Source organism: Camelus bactrianus, chromosome 19 (assembly GCF_048773025.1).
Source record: "Camelus bactrianus isolate YW-2024 breed Bactrian camel chromosome 19, ASM4877302v1, whole genome shotgun sequence".
NCBI lineage: Eukaryota > Metazoa > Chordata > Mammalia > Artiodactyla > Camelidae > Camelus > Camelus bactrianus.
This window is the reverse complement of record NC_133557.1, coordinates 32,705,566-32,718,090: the sequence shown is the minus strand read 5'-3', so window position 1 is coordinate 32,718,090 and position 12,525 is coordinate 32,705,566. Positions and strand designations below refer to the sequence as shown.

At 63.9% G+C, this 12,525-nt stretch overlaps 1 protein-coding gene across 2 annotated transcripts in view; it reads left to right on the top strand.

Annotated features, from left to right (window-relative positions):
- The first annotated feature begins 801 nt into the window (after positions 1–801).
- The window catches only part of KCNQ2 (potassium voltage-gated channel subfamily Q member 2), a 51,701-nt gene continuing 39,977 nt past the window's right edge, over positions 802–12,525 (top strand). For both annotated transcript variants that reach the window (XM_074347649.1, XM_074347648.1), the window contains exon 1: positions 802–1,157. In XM_074347649.1, the coding sequence (XP_074203750.1) occupies positions 862–1,157 (296 nt within the window). In that variant the 5' untranslated portion in view covers positions 802–861. The remainder of the gene's footprint in view (positions 1,158–12,525) is intronic.

Below are 12,525 nucleotides of genomic sequence, written 5' to 3'. Positions count from 1 at the left end.
ATTCCCTGCTCCTGTGGCAGGCCCCTCTGGGGTCTGCAGAACAAAGACTTCGAGGTCCTCCAGGGGTGAGTCTCTCAGGCCTTGCCCTTCTGACCATCCTTGCCCCTCTCCCTGCCGAGAGACCTCTGCAAATGCCCGCCTTGCCCCTGCTGTCTCCCTTCCAAGATGCCTTCCTCAAGGCCCAGTTCAGGCTACCTCTTAGGTTCTCCCCAGACACCTCTCTGCGGGTCTGGGGTCTTGGGGGTCCTCATGCCTGGTTCATCTAGAGGCCAAGAGCATATTGTCCCCAGGCGGCTGGGTCATAGCCTGGCAAGAGCTGGTACCTGCCTCACTCCAAGGTGTCCAGTCTCAGGGCCCAGCTGGTAAGAATTCAACAGGGCTTGGGCCCTGGCACCGCTTGGGGAGCCAGAGAGAGCTGCGGGCTCTGCTCAGGCAGTGTGCTTGCCCGGTGCTGCTCACCCCAGGTGAGACCAGGGGGCCGATTCCCTCGTCAGGGCACAGGTGTCCGGGGAGCGGGAAGGTGTCCGGGGAGCGGGAAGGGGTCCGCTTCCCTCATCTCTCTTCCCTCTCCTCCCGCCCTTTCCTTCCTGGGGCCCAGCACGGCAGCGCAGGGGTTAACGGGGGGCGGGGCGAGGCGGCGGGCGGAGCCGGCGCGGCCTCGGGCCAGGAGCCCAGGAGCGCGGAGCGAGGTGGCCGCAGCGTCCCCGCGCGCGGCCCGGGGCCCATAGGAGCGCGGAGCCGCCGCCGCCGCCGCCGCCTTGGCCATGCGGCTCCCGGGCTGGGGACCTGGGCTCGGGCCCGCGCCGCCCCCTACGCACCGCCCTCGCTGAGCCCGTGCCCGCCCGGGCGCCGCCCGGCACCATGGTGCAGAAGTCGCGCAACGGCGGCGTGTACCCCGGCCCGAGCGGGGAGAAGAAGCTCAAGGTGGGCTTCGTGGGGCTGGACCCCGGCGCGCCCGACTCCACCCGGGACGGCGCGCTGCTCATCGCCGGCTCCGAGGCCCCCAAGCGCGGCAGCATCTTGAGCAAGCCGCGCGCGGGCGGCGCGGGCGCCGGGAAGCCCCCCAAGCGCAATGCCTTCTACCGCAAGCTGCAGAATTTCCTCTACAACGTGCTGGAGCGGCCGCGCGGCTGGGCGTTCATCTACCACGCCTACGTGTGAGTGCCCACCCGCCGGGCGGCGGGCGCGGGTCGTGCGGCACCGCCGGGCAGGTCGGCTGCTGGCGGCCCGCAGCCGCGCAGCCGCGGGCCATGAGGGCCCGCCGTCTGTCACACGGTCACACCGTGTGCCTGGGGTCCCATGGTTAAAGCGAAGGGAGGAGGTTGGAGAGCGGTTTTGGAGATATCTGGCTAGAAGGAGCTCTGGGGTCAGGCTCTTAGGTCGGGGTAGGGGCGCCTGTCCCCCTCCCCCGCCCGCGGCCTGGTTGGGTTGCATCAGCCCCTCCCCCGCAGGATGGGGAGATGTGCAGCGCCCCAGCCTCCCCTCCTCAGCCCGAGAGGCCCCTCCCCACGGCCGCTGCACCGAACAAAGGCCAGCCTGGGAGGGAGGGCGGCGCTGCCTGTCCTGCCACTGGATCCGGACTCCTGGGGGGGCCCCCTCTACATGGGCTCCCCCAAGGAAGGAAGCATGGGGGAGGGGCTGGCCTACCTTTCCCCATCCCCCCAAACCTCTCACTCTCCATCTGGGGTGAACTTCTGGGTTGCTGACATGGGGGAGGGGTCCTACTTGCCGAGCCCTAAGCTAAAGGCAGTTAGTTGGCCATCCTGCCCCCCTGTGCCTGCATCCAGCCCTGGCTAGGCCTGCACCCCCCACTCTCCCCTCCACCCAGTGCAGCCCTGACCCCTCTCTGCAGCAGCCAGCTGGGGACCAGGTGTATGCTTGACACCCCTGCGCACATTCTGGGCTCTGGATCCCCTCCTTGGCAGAGCAGACCTCCAGGAGGAGGGGTGCCACCGTCCTGGGGCCCACCAGCCCTGTCCGTAGAAGGGGCTGTCAGTGTCCTCAGGCTGGGTTTTCAGGGAACTCCCGGCTCCTGGGGCAGGGCTGGTGGCCTCGGGCAGGCGTTGTGTGCACATGGGTGTTTGTGTGTGTGGCATTTGTGCAGGAGTCGCTGCATGTGCATGTGCGCCTGTGCCGTTGGCGTGCACAGCCTCTGAGCGTGCAGGCGCTCTCTCCCATCCCAGCTAGACTGGGACCGGGACTCGGCCATTTTGTATGAAAGAGGCATTTTGGGATGGGAGTGAGGGGTGGATTCTGGGAAACCGGCTCTGACCTGGTGCCCACCCTGGGGTGAGGGGGTGTGTGCCCCATGAGTGTGCCTGTGACTTGTCAGTGTGTGCTCTGGACAGACCCTGTGTGGAATGGGGGAGGAGACCCGGGAGGGAAACGCCAGGCTGCTGGCGGGGTGGGTGTGCTGGAGCGACCACAGCCCTGGGCACTGTCCCCAGCCCCAGCGCTGAGCCACCCTGGGAGTTCCGAGAGGCATGGGCTCCCCTGGCACCAAAGTGGCAGCTCCTGCCTGCCCCCGGGGAGGTGGCCCTGGCTCTTCCCAAGCAGGCATGCCCAGGTGTGCCCTGCATCCTTGAAAGAGCCCTGTGTCTCCTCATCCATGGCCCTCCTCCCGCCTTCTCCTGCCCTGCCTGGCTGGGGCTCAGGGGTCTCCTTGGTCAGGCAAGACCTGGCCCGAGGTGACCTCCAGTACATAGACAGAGCCTGCCCCCACAGCCCACCCCACCTGGCCTGTGGCATGGCTGCTGGAGGACTCGTGCTTTGGGTGTGAATGTCCCTGATGGTAGCCTTTCCTGGGTCCCGTCTGTGTGGCCTCTCCCTGCCTGGGCCTGAGTGGTCCACCTCCCTGTGCGTCCTGCGTCTTGACGGCTGCAGCACCTGGAACCGGGGACAGAGTGTGTGTGGCCGTGCATCAGGCAGCTGCCTTTGCGTGTAGGGTCTGTGCTGCCTCCTCCTTGGGTGTCCCTGAGTCGGGACAGAAGGGCCTGCTGCGTGGGGGCTCCAGTGGCAGTAAGCAGGGCACAGCTCCCCTGTTCCCAAGGCATTGTGGAGGTGAACCTCGTGGGGTCTCCACTCTCCCAGGTCTGGCCCGGGGTCTCTCCCTGAACAGCAACATCTCTGTCCTGCTCTTTTGCTCATCGGCTGTGCCCCAGCTCCCCAGGCCACTGTCCCTAGGTCCAGCCCACCCAACCCAGGAGGCCTCTACTGCCCCTGTGCTGGTCCCAGAGGGTGTGGCCTCCCCTGTGCACCCACACCCTCCACTCCCACCCTGCATGGGCTGGCCCACATCTGCATCAATTGGTTGGTTTGTTGATTCCTTAATTAAGCAAGTTCAAGTCCCTCCTGAGCTGGGCCTGGGGAAGCTGGTGGGGGCAGGGACTAGAGTCCAGGGCTGGGGGCCCCTCCTAGGCCACCTTTCTCTGCCTTTCTCACCAAAGCCTGGCTTCTGGAAGGTGGAGATGTGCCGGGCTCTCTGGGTGTCCCAGTGGGTCCAGGGGCAGCAGCTGTCAGAGGTGGGGAAGAGGCGGCCGTCCAGTGGCCCCCAGGCTTGGTGGGCATCAGACCAGGCCTCCTGTCTTTGCGGGGGGCTGTCTCCGCAGCCGTGCCTCTGGGCATGGAGCCATGGCCATCACGCCCTCGCCTGTGAGCTTCTCCAGAAGCCCTTCTGGAGACGGGAGACTTCCCTGAGTCAGGGACGAAACAGCTCAGACCACCCCTCCCTGCCCTGTAGCCCCCAGAGGGTTCTTTCCTCTGCCCAGGCTGGAGACAAAGCCGTCTCTGGGGGGGGGGCAGGCCCCAGCCTGCATGAGTGCGCACCCAGACCTGGGTGGGCTTCTGGGGCACAGGCTCGCGTCCTCAGTGGTGGTGGGAGCCCTGTCTCGAGGAGCTGGACCACGTGGGGTGGGGAAGGGTGTATCTCAGGGTCCCGCCGCCCACCCTTCACACTCTGCGGCAGGTGTCCGGGCTCTGGGGTCTGTGCATCTCAGGACCAGGCGTCTTTACAGAGAATTTTCTAGGTGCGGTTTTCATGAGTTTCTCAAAGGGCGTGTGAGCCACAGAAAAGGCCCCGGACCATCCTAGGTACACGTGTCTGGGCACACAGGGCTCCTAGGTTACTCACCTGCTTCAGGAGAGCCCTCGAGGCTCCTTTGAGAGCCCGCAGGTGGGAGCTGGGAGCGGCAGTCAGTCCACCCCCGGAGGCGGGGGTGGGGGGGGTCTCAAGTTAGGCGGGAGAGGGACCGACACCTGCTCTGGGCCTGCCGTGTGCGGGGCCCAGGCGTCTCTTACTTTGCTGGCCCTCGCTCGCTGTGGGGAGACCGAGGCCAAGACGGTCGAGTTCCGGATTTGCCTACTGGTGCCCAGAGGGGTCTCTGCCCAGGGGCGCAGCTTGGGGTGCAGATAAATTGACGTTTCCAACATCCCAAAACTACTCTGAGTTGTCAGGATGAAACCGTGTTTGAAGTAGGCCGAATGGAAAGTGCTGGTGACAGCAGAGGGTGGGACTGACCCCCAGAGGCTGGGGCCCCCTGGACTGCTGGCCTTTGAGAGTCCCCCACCCCACCCCGGGCTGGTCCGTCAAACCCTTTCCATCCTCGCGTGTCACCCAGGGGCGTCTTTGGAGGCTGACATATCGGGGGCCCATGGCTGGAGGCTGCTGGGCAGCTGTGGTCATGGCAGTGGGATGGGGACCTGGAGCCCCAGGGCCCTGCTCCAGTTCCCTGCGTGGCCTTGGACGACCCACGTGGGTCCCATAGCCCGGCTCACCTTCTGGCCCCAGCAGGCGAGCCTGGATGGGAGGCGGAGTCGGGGCCCCCGTGCTGGCTGCTCTTTCCTTGGTCTGACCGCATCTGAGGGTGAGTGTGGGCTCAGGCTAGTGGCCAGGGTCTCTGTCGACGGGTGTTCTGCTTCCGAGCAGGGGACTGGAGACTGAAAGGCTGAATTCTCACCTTCTTTCAGGTCCCAGACCTCCCTACAGCCCCAGGGAGGAAGTGGCTGCTGATTGGAGAGACATACGGAAATTTCCCCAAAGGTGAAAGCAGGGGGAGGGTGTGGTTTCCGGGGAAACCTGGGCTCAGCAGGCTGTCCCGGCTGTCTGGAGACCTCGGCCTCCTTGTCGGATTTCTCCCCCACAACCGTGAGCTGTTCCTGCATCACTGTGTCTCACTACACTGTGGAGCAGATCCCACAGGCAGTCTCATGTCTTCGAGGCAACGGGGCAGGCCAGAGCCCCAGTTCTTGACGGTGTGGTGACTGGGGCAGAGACAGCCTCTGTTTTGCTGGAAATCAGTCAGACGTCAAAGCGGGTCTCCGTGGAGACTCAGAAGCAGGCCTTCCGCGCGGGCACAGCCTCTGAAGAGGCGTAAGTCCCGGAACATTTTCGAAGAGACCGAATCGCTTCCCAGAGCGCAGGCTGAGTCCAGTGGTCGGTAGAGTGTTCAAGGCGGTGTTTCCCCAGCTTGCTTCAGTCAGTAAATGATCTTCAGACCTTGTCAATTCTGCACTCCGGCCTGTCCACGGAGGCCCAGCATGCCTGTGTATCAGTGTCACTCACAGGATGCCCTGAGTCCCTGCCACCGAGAGCCACAAGGCTGGCCTCCACCCCCCAGGAGGCACACTCTGACGCCCTGGAGAGGGAACAGAGTCCAGAGGACGAGGGCTCTTGGGCATTTTATGGAAGGTGAGAAGGTGGGGGAGGCAGGGGAGACCACGGGGAAGATGAACCTCTTTATAGAATATCGCGGAGGGACACGCAGCAGGTGTGCTGGGCCACCTGAGCGTCTCCTGGAGGTCGGGCGGGAGGGGAGGGGCCAGAGGCCGGGCTGAGCCTGTTGAAGGGCCAGGCTGGTGGGTGGACTCTGGGCTGGATGCTGCACCGGGAGGACGCTGGCATCTTGTTACTGCGTGTGCCGACATCTGGTTACGACAAACAGTGGTGCCCAGGCTACCTTGCAGCTGGGACGCGGGAAGCATTCTGGAGCATGAACGTAGGCGTAAGCCAGGTGCTCCCTGGGTGGACGTTGCTGGGTGTGCGCTTCAGTGACACACGTCACCTCTTCACTCCCACGCCCCCCGCGAGGTGCGATGTGAGGGTATAACCAGTGGAAACGGTTCAGAGGGCGTGTGTGGCAGAGGATGGTGAGTGGTGGGGGCCACGGGCTCTGCCTCTGCCGGGGCTTCCGAGTTGGGGCCCGCATCTCCTCGTCTGTGACGTGGGGACAGTTCCATGCTGGCCTCCTGTGACTCGCTCAACGCTTGGTGTGTGTGGTGTTCGGGGGGCTTCTGGCCATCGTCCCGTCTGCGTGATTGTGGCTTGGTCGGGAGAAAGGCAGACGAAGGCGGTTGGAGGCTGGTGCGTCTTGGACAACACCCTGGGCCGCCTGCCCCCACCCAGTTCTCAGTCCAGTCGGCCAGTGGCAGGACCTGGATGGAGAGGTTTGGGGCTGCTGTTAACTGGACCTCATGATTAGACACGGGGCCCCGGTCTGATGCTGTGCATTTGCCCAGGGGGCCTGGCCGTTTTCCTAAAGGAGACTGCTTGCTCCATGGCTGCCTGGGTTTGGGAGAGGCCTTCTGTCCACAGCTGACGGACTCACGGCCCCAGCATCCTGAACCTCCGAGCAGGGAGGCCGGGATGGCTTTGGCTTGAAAACCACCATTGTGGGCGGGTTGTACCAGTGGGTGCCCTAGACCTTAAAGGGGACGTCAGCTTTCCACGTGGGCTGTGTCCCCGTGAGCACCCCCCCTCTCCTAAGCTGTTGTGTGGTGACTTGGTGCATGTGGGCCCCTGCACGTGGGAGTCGCCTGCCGGTGGGGCTGCTCCTTCCCAAAGGCTGGATCTGCGCCGTGCTTTCCACGGCGGTTTGCTGACAGTTCTGGCGGCCTCCAAAAACGGGCCTCACCTGCTCCATGCAGCGTCCTCGTGGCGTGGCCATGGGCCCCCGGCCAGCAAGGCCAGGCCAGCTGGGTCAGGTCCAAGGAAGGAAAAAGAGGGGCATGTAGCCCCTGAAACCCCTTGTGGTGAGGTGGGTGCTTGCAGGAGAGGCTCCGGGCAGAGAGATGACTACTTCTGAGGCCTGTCTGTTCCTCACCTGAGCTAAGACAGTCACAGCCACGGAGTTGGAGGGAGGGGCCCAGGGCTGGTCAGCAAACAGACCGGTCAGGAATTAGAGAGGGAGGACCGGGGTCTTTGTTGCTTGAAGCTGGGACGCATCATGCTATTAATTCATCTGGGAGGAAACAGGACTGGATACTCGAGGGTCACGTGCCCTGCCTGGGCCGCTCTGGGACCTGCGTTCCTCGTGCGGCTGCAGGGCCCATGTCCCCCACCTCGACGCTGGTGAGCTTGTGTGGCTCCCTCTGCAGCCAGCCAGGGCCCTCGGGGGACAAAAGCCCCAGCATCCCTGCCTGTGAAGGCCTGGGCTTGGCAAAGTGTGGGTTCTGCCACGGAGAGGGGTTCCCACGAGAACAGGCAGGATGGTGCCCAGTGGAGAACAGGGACGGTGACTTGCCTCCCGCCAGGTGTTGTGACACTGAGGTGGTGGGCCCAGGTGGGCCAGTACAGTAACCGAACCAAGACCACACGCTGGCGAGCGAGGCCGCCAGCTCTGCAGCGTGGCTGGTGCAGCGCGGGGGCTGCTTCTTCTTCAGCAGCCCCGAGCACTGTGGGGAGACCCCTGGTCCGGGGCAGGTGACCTGTGCATGACGGGGCTCTCACTGCTCCCCAGCCACCGGCTGTCCAGAGCCTTAGCCCCACTGCCCAGCAGCTGCAGTTGGCCAAAGGGAGGGGGTGCAGGCGGGCAGGCAGAGTTTTCCGGCAGCACTTTGCAGAGGCCGTGGTGGTTGGGGGCCACGGTGGCTCCACTTGGGGAAGCGGGGGGGAGGGCCCAGGTTCCAGGCTCTCAGTCCTGAGTCTGACTTTTGTCTCTGGGACGTGCTCAGAGCTGAGAATCCTTGGGCTCAACCAGTTACTGGCTTGAATAAAATTAGGTCTTTAATTTTTTGGATTACCCGGAATAATTTTGTAAATGTACAAAACAGCATTGGTTCCAGAAAGTCCTCCTGGAAGCGATTGGAAACACAGTGTGTCCAGAGATCCCTTACTCACTGGTGGTGGTGGCGGGTCACAGCTCCCAGGGCCCGAGGCAGCCTGGCCTGCAGGGAGTGTCCTTCAGGTTGTTCTGGTGTCTGCTGCGAGCAGCCCCCTGCCCAGGCCCCACCCTCCTCCAGGCCCTGTCTGGTCTGCCCCTTCCCTCCACAGAGCCTCAGTCTTGACCTTTTGAGTTTGCTTTTCCATTTAGGTTTGGAAAAAAATATTTGAAGTGTTTGTAGGAGGGAAAGGCGTATTTCTCCTGGGACCCCAGGTTTTGAGGGGAGGAAGCTGGGTCACCAGGAGGGGATGTGGAAGTGGGAGGAGCCGCAGTGAGCACTTGGCTGATCCGTGCAGAGCCCTGAGCCAGGTGTCCAGTCAGTGGACAGGTCACCACAGGAGCCTGGCCACATCCACGGGGGGTTAGAAGCCTGTTCACCCCAGAGGTGAGCCTGATGTGGGATGTAGTGGCACCACCCGGGAGGGCCCCCGGCAGGGCCCCCGGCAGGAGGGCAGGGCAGACCCAGAGCTCCCAGGAAGGGGGAGTGTTTTGGAGCTCAGCCTGTGGCAGGGGTGGGGGTGGGGGGCCGGGTCGTGTAACCAGGTGGGTGACACAGGGGAGGGCCGTGCCGGGCGCTGGCCATGGTCCTGAGCACAAGCCCCCAGCCGTCTCTCCGTGGGGGCTCAGGCCCAGGGAGTGCTGGGACTTGGCCCACTGCTGCTGGCACGGGGCAGGGCTCTTGGGGCCGACACCCAGGCACGGCCACTCCTCCATCTCCAGACTCAGCCATTGTGCTCCCAGGACGCGTCCCTCCTCATTAGGGTTCTCCAAGATGGTCCCCTCTGGTCTGTGCGGTTTAATTAGCTGAGAGCTGAATTAATATTGTGTGCATGGAAAGCAAGTGTTTCGGCCCACGCGATGGGCAGGCAGCACTGCGCAGCCTGAGCGGGGGCACGATGGCTCTTAGGAGAATGCTCGGTTGTGCTCTATTATCTTTTCTGATTTCAGAAATAATACATGTCCACTGCAGGAAATGGGGAAGACATGGAAAACCCGAGGGGGAACGTTTGTCTGTTCCGATGTGTTTCCGACTGTCTGTGCCCATCTCTCCTTCCTTACAGGAGGCAAAACTCAGACTCTGCTGTCCTCCTCTGTGTTAACCACGTGCTGTGGCATCAGATGGGCCGCCCATGGGCGAGTGTTGGCTTTGCCTCTGTCGTCAGGGCTCCCGGTGCTCCCTGGGGCAGGGGACGAGGTGGCCTGTCCCCGACCCCTCACCCTGCGCCCTCGCTGGCTTACAGCTGGGGAGCAGATGGCGGCAGTGGGTGCTGGCCTGGGGCAGGCCCCCGAGTGAGAGCATGCCTGGTGGCCACCCGGGGTCAGGACCAGGGCTGCCCTGGGAGGGGGCTTGTTAAAACGAGGTCCTGCCCATGGGTGAGCCCTGTGTCGCTGGAAGCATGTAAGTGGAGACAGAGAACACTGGGAGTGGTTTAGGGGACCAGTGAGCCAAGAGCTGGGGAGCCTGGGGGGTGGGCCAGACAGAGAAGCACTAGGAGGGTCTTCAGAAAGAGTCTGGGGGAGACTGACATGGGGGAGGTAGGTCTGTGAGGCACCCTGGGTCAGCAGAGCTGTTGCTGGGGGCCCTGAGCACCTGCGTGAGTTCCTGTGCTCACGAAGGGGATGTTAGATGCCAGGGGTGTGGCCCAAATGGACCCCCTTGTTGGGGGAAGAGCACCCCCTGAAAACTGGTGTCTGCACAGTGAATTACAAGCTCTGTAATCGCATCCTGATCGCAGAGGCCTGTCCACAGCAGTACTGCCCTCGGGGAGTCCCTCCCAACCCCGCTCCTGGGCAGGCTCCACACGGCAGGGCCGAGACCCGGCAGGGCGGGGCTGTGGGACCTGCAGGGGCAGGAGTCAGCCGTGCTGGTCTGGTTAGGCCAGCTCCGGACAGGGCAGGGCAATCGAGGGACCTAAAAGGTGCCTGTGTCAGGGGTGTGTGTGGCAGGCCAGGGAGACACACCCAAGGACGGGCCCCCAGAGTGAGCCGGGGCCAGGGGAAACTGGGGCTTATGAGGACAGAGCCCAGAGGAGACCATGGGATGGGTGCTCCCCCACCAGCTCAGGAAACCGACTGGCCAGTGGTTGCCCACTCCCCGCAGGAGGCCACCTCGTGTGTTGGTGCTGAGGCTTCACGAGGGGGAGCTGGGACTGTTCCCGGACAGACCACCCCCGCCCCAGGATGGGGCCAGGCCCCCTGGCAGGGGGGGTGGGGGCGGGGCGTCTGGGGGAAGGTGGTGGCTCTTCCCACACAAATCTGTGCCGACGCAGAGGGGGCCCAGGGCCCAGGTTGTGGAGGGGGCACTGCCGGGCACAGGCAGGCGGGCGGGGCTTGGCTGCTGCTTCAGACCTCAGCGGCCTGGCCCGTTCTCTTTCCTGTACCTGAGGTGAAGTGCACGGGACACACAGGGAACCATTCTCAAGTGGCCAGTTCGGTGGTATTCAGTGTGTTCCCAGTGAGGTGTCTTTTTCTCACCCCATAAAGTGCCCCAGCCCCTGTAGGCCCCCGTCTCCCCACCTCCGGCCCCTGTAGGCCCCCGTCTCCCCACCTCCGGCCCCTGTAGGCCCCCGTCTCCCCACCTCCGGCCCCTGTGGGCCCCTGTCTCCCCACCTCCGGCCCCTGGAGCCGGATTCTGTGTTCTTGGTCTTTCATGTGAGCAGGTTGTATGCCCCGTGGCCCGGCGTGTCTGTGTCCTCTCACTGAGCATCGCGTTTCCAAGGTCTATCCAGGTTGTGGCGGGTGTCGGTGCTTCACTCCCCTCAGGCTGAGCTGCACTCCGCCGTGGACGGGCCCCCAAGTCCACCACTCATCTGCCGATGACCGAGCCCCTCAGCCTCGGTCTGCGGTGCCCAGACTGTGGACGTGGGAGTTCAGGTTCCTGTGCGGACACACGCAAGCGTTTCTTGTGGAACTGCAGCCTTGTTTTTAATGAGCTGCATTTCCCACCTCATGGGCTCAGATGTGGCCAGGCCCCCCGGGGCCGGCTGTGCCCTCCTGGTCTCGGGACCTCCAGGCTGGCCTTTGGAAGCCTCTGCGTTCATTGGGACACAGGTCTCCTGTCCATGGCCACTTCTTGGCTCCTTACTCCTGAACTGTCCAGTGGGTATACGCCTTCGAGCTGAGGGCACTGCTGTGTGTGGGCTCTGGCCGTGCACTTGAGGGCCTGTGGACAGAGTGGGCGAGGAGGGTGCTGGCACTAGGAGGGCTGAGGCCCCAGGAGAGAAACTGAAGAGAGTTGGGGGCTGGGCAGCCTCTCAGAGAAGGTGACGTTGAAGGTAAATCCTGGACAGGAGGAGGAGGCAGCCTTGTGACAGACGTGCTGGCAGAAGAACATTCCAGGTGGTGGAGGAGAAGGTGCAAAGGGCCTGGGGCAGGGAAGCTGGCTTGGTGAGGCCCAGAAATAGGCAGGAGGGGAGCAGGCACTCTTCCTGTGGTCTTAGTGTTGGTGGGGGCCACAGGTGGCAGGAATGGGGGTTGGACAGCTGTGACAGTCGGGGCACACTGGATGGGACAGCTGAGGTGAGCCCTTGGGAGGGAGGACCTCTGACTGGGGGCTGTGAGCCTGGTAGGGGGTACTGTTGTCTCTGAGAAGGGTGGGGGTGGGAGGCAGAGGGAGAGCCCAGGGTATGGGTATGGTGGGGTCAGGTCCCCGATGCTGCCCGGTATGTGTGTGAGTGGGCTCTGGTGTGGGATGGGGAGGGTGCGCAGGTGAGCCTTTGATTCTACAGTTTGCGTGTGGACAGGTGACCAGTGGACAGCAAATCACCCGGGTGGAGCAATGTCTCCCGGACGGAGTGGGAGGCGCCTGGGGAAGTGGCTTTACTGTGTGCTGAGCCAGCAGATCCGCCGCCAGGGCCCTGAGTCCCCCCCACCCAGGCCCGGCCCCGGTGGCAGCTCCCCCCACCCCCTGTGACTTCCCGAGCACCTGGAGCTTCATCGAGGATGCCCGGTCTTTCTGGGGGGTCTGGGTTCTGCAGTGAGCAAGGTGGGGCTGGGGGTCCCTGTGAACCTAGAGCTTCTGGTGGGTGAACGGTTAGGGACTGGTGCTTAGGGAGGTTAGGACCCCAGACCACCAGAGCCCCCAGTCCTGGACAGTACTCATGGCTGAGGCTTTGGGGGACACTGGCTGTTCGGAGGTCACTGGCCAGTGGGGGTCATCAAGGGGCCCCCTGAGTGTGCCTTCCTGCCCTGGGTGTGGGGAGAGAGGGGGGCTGGGTGGGGGAACTGGTGTGGAAAGGCCACAGACGTGATGTGCCCTCGGGTCCAGCTGGCAAAGGGGCTGGAGCAGGATGGGGGTGGGGTGGGGCAATGGAGGTGAGGCCCGTCGGTGGAGGCCTACGGGTCTGAGGCATTTATTGAGCACTTGCTG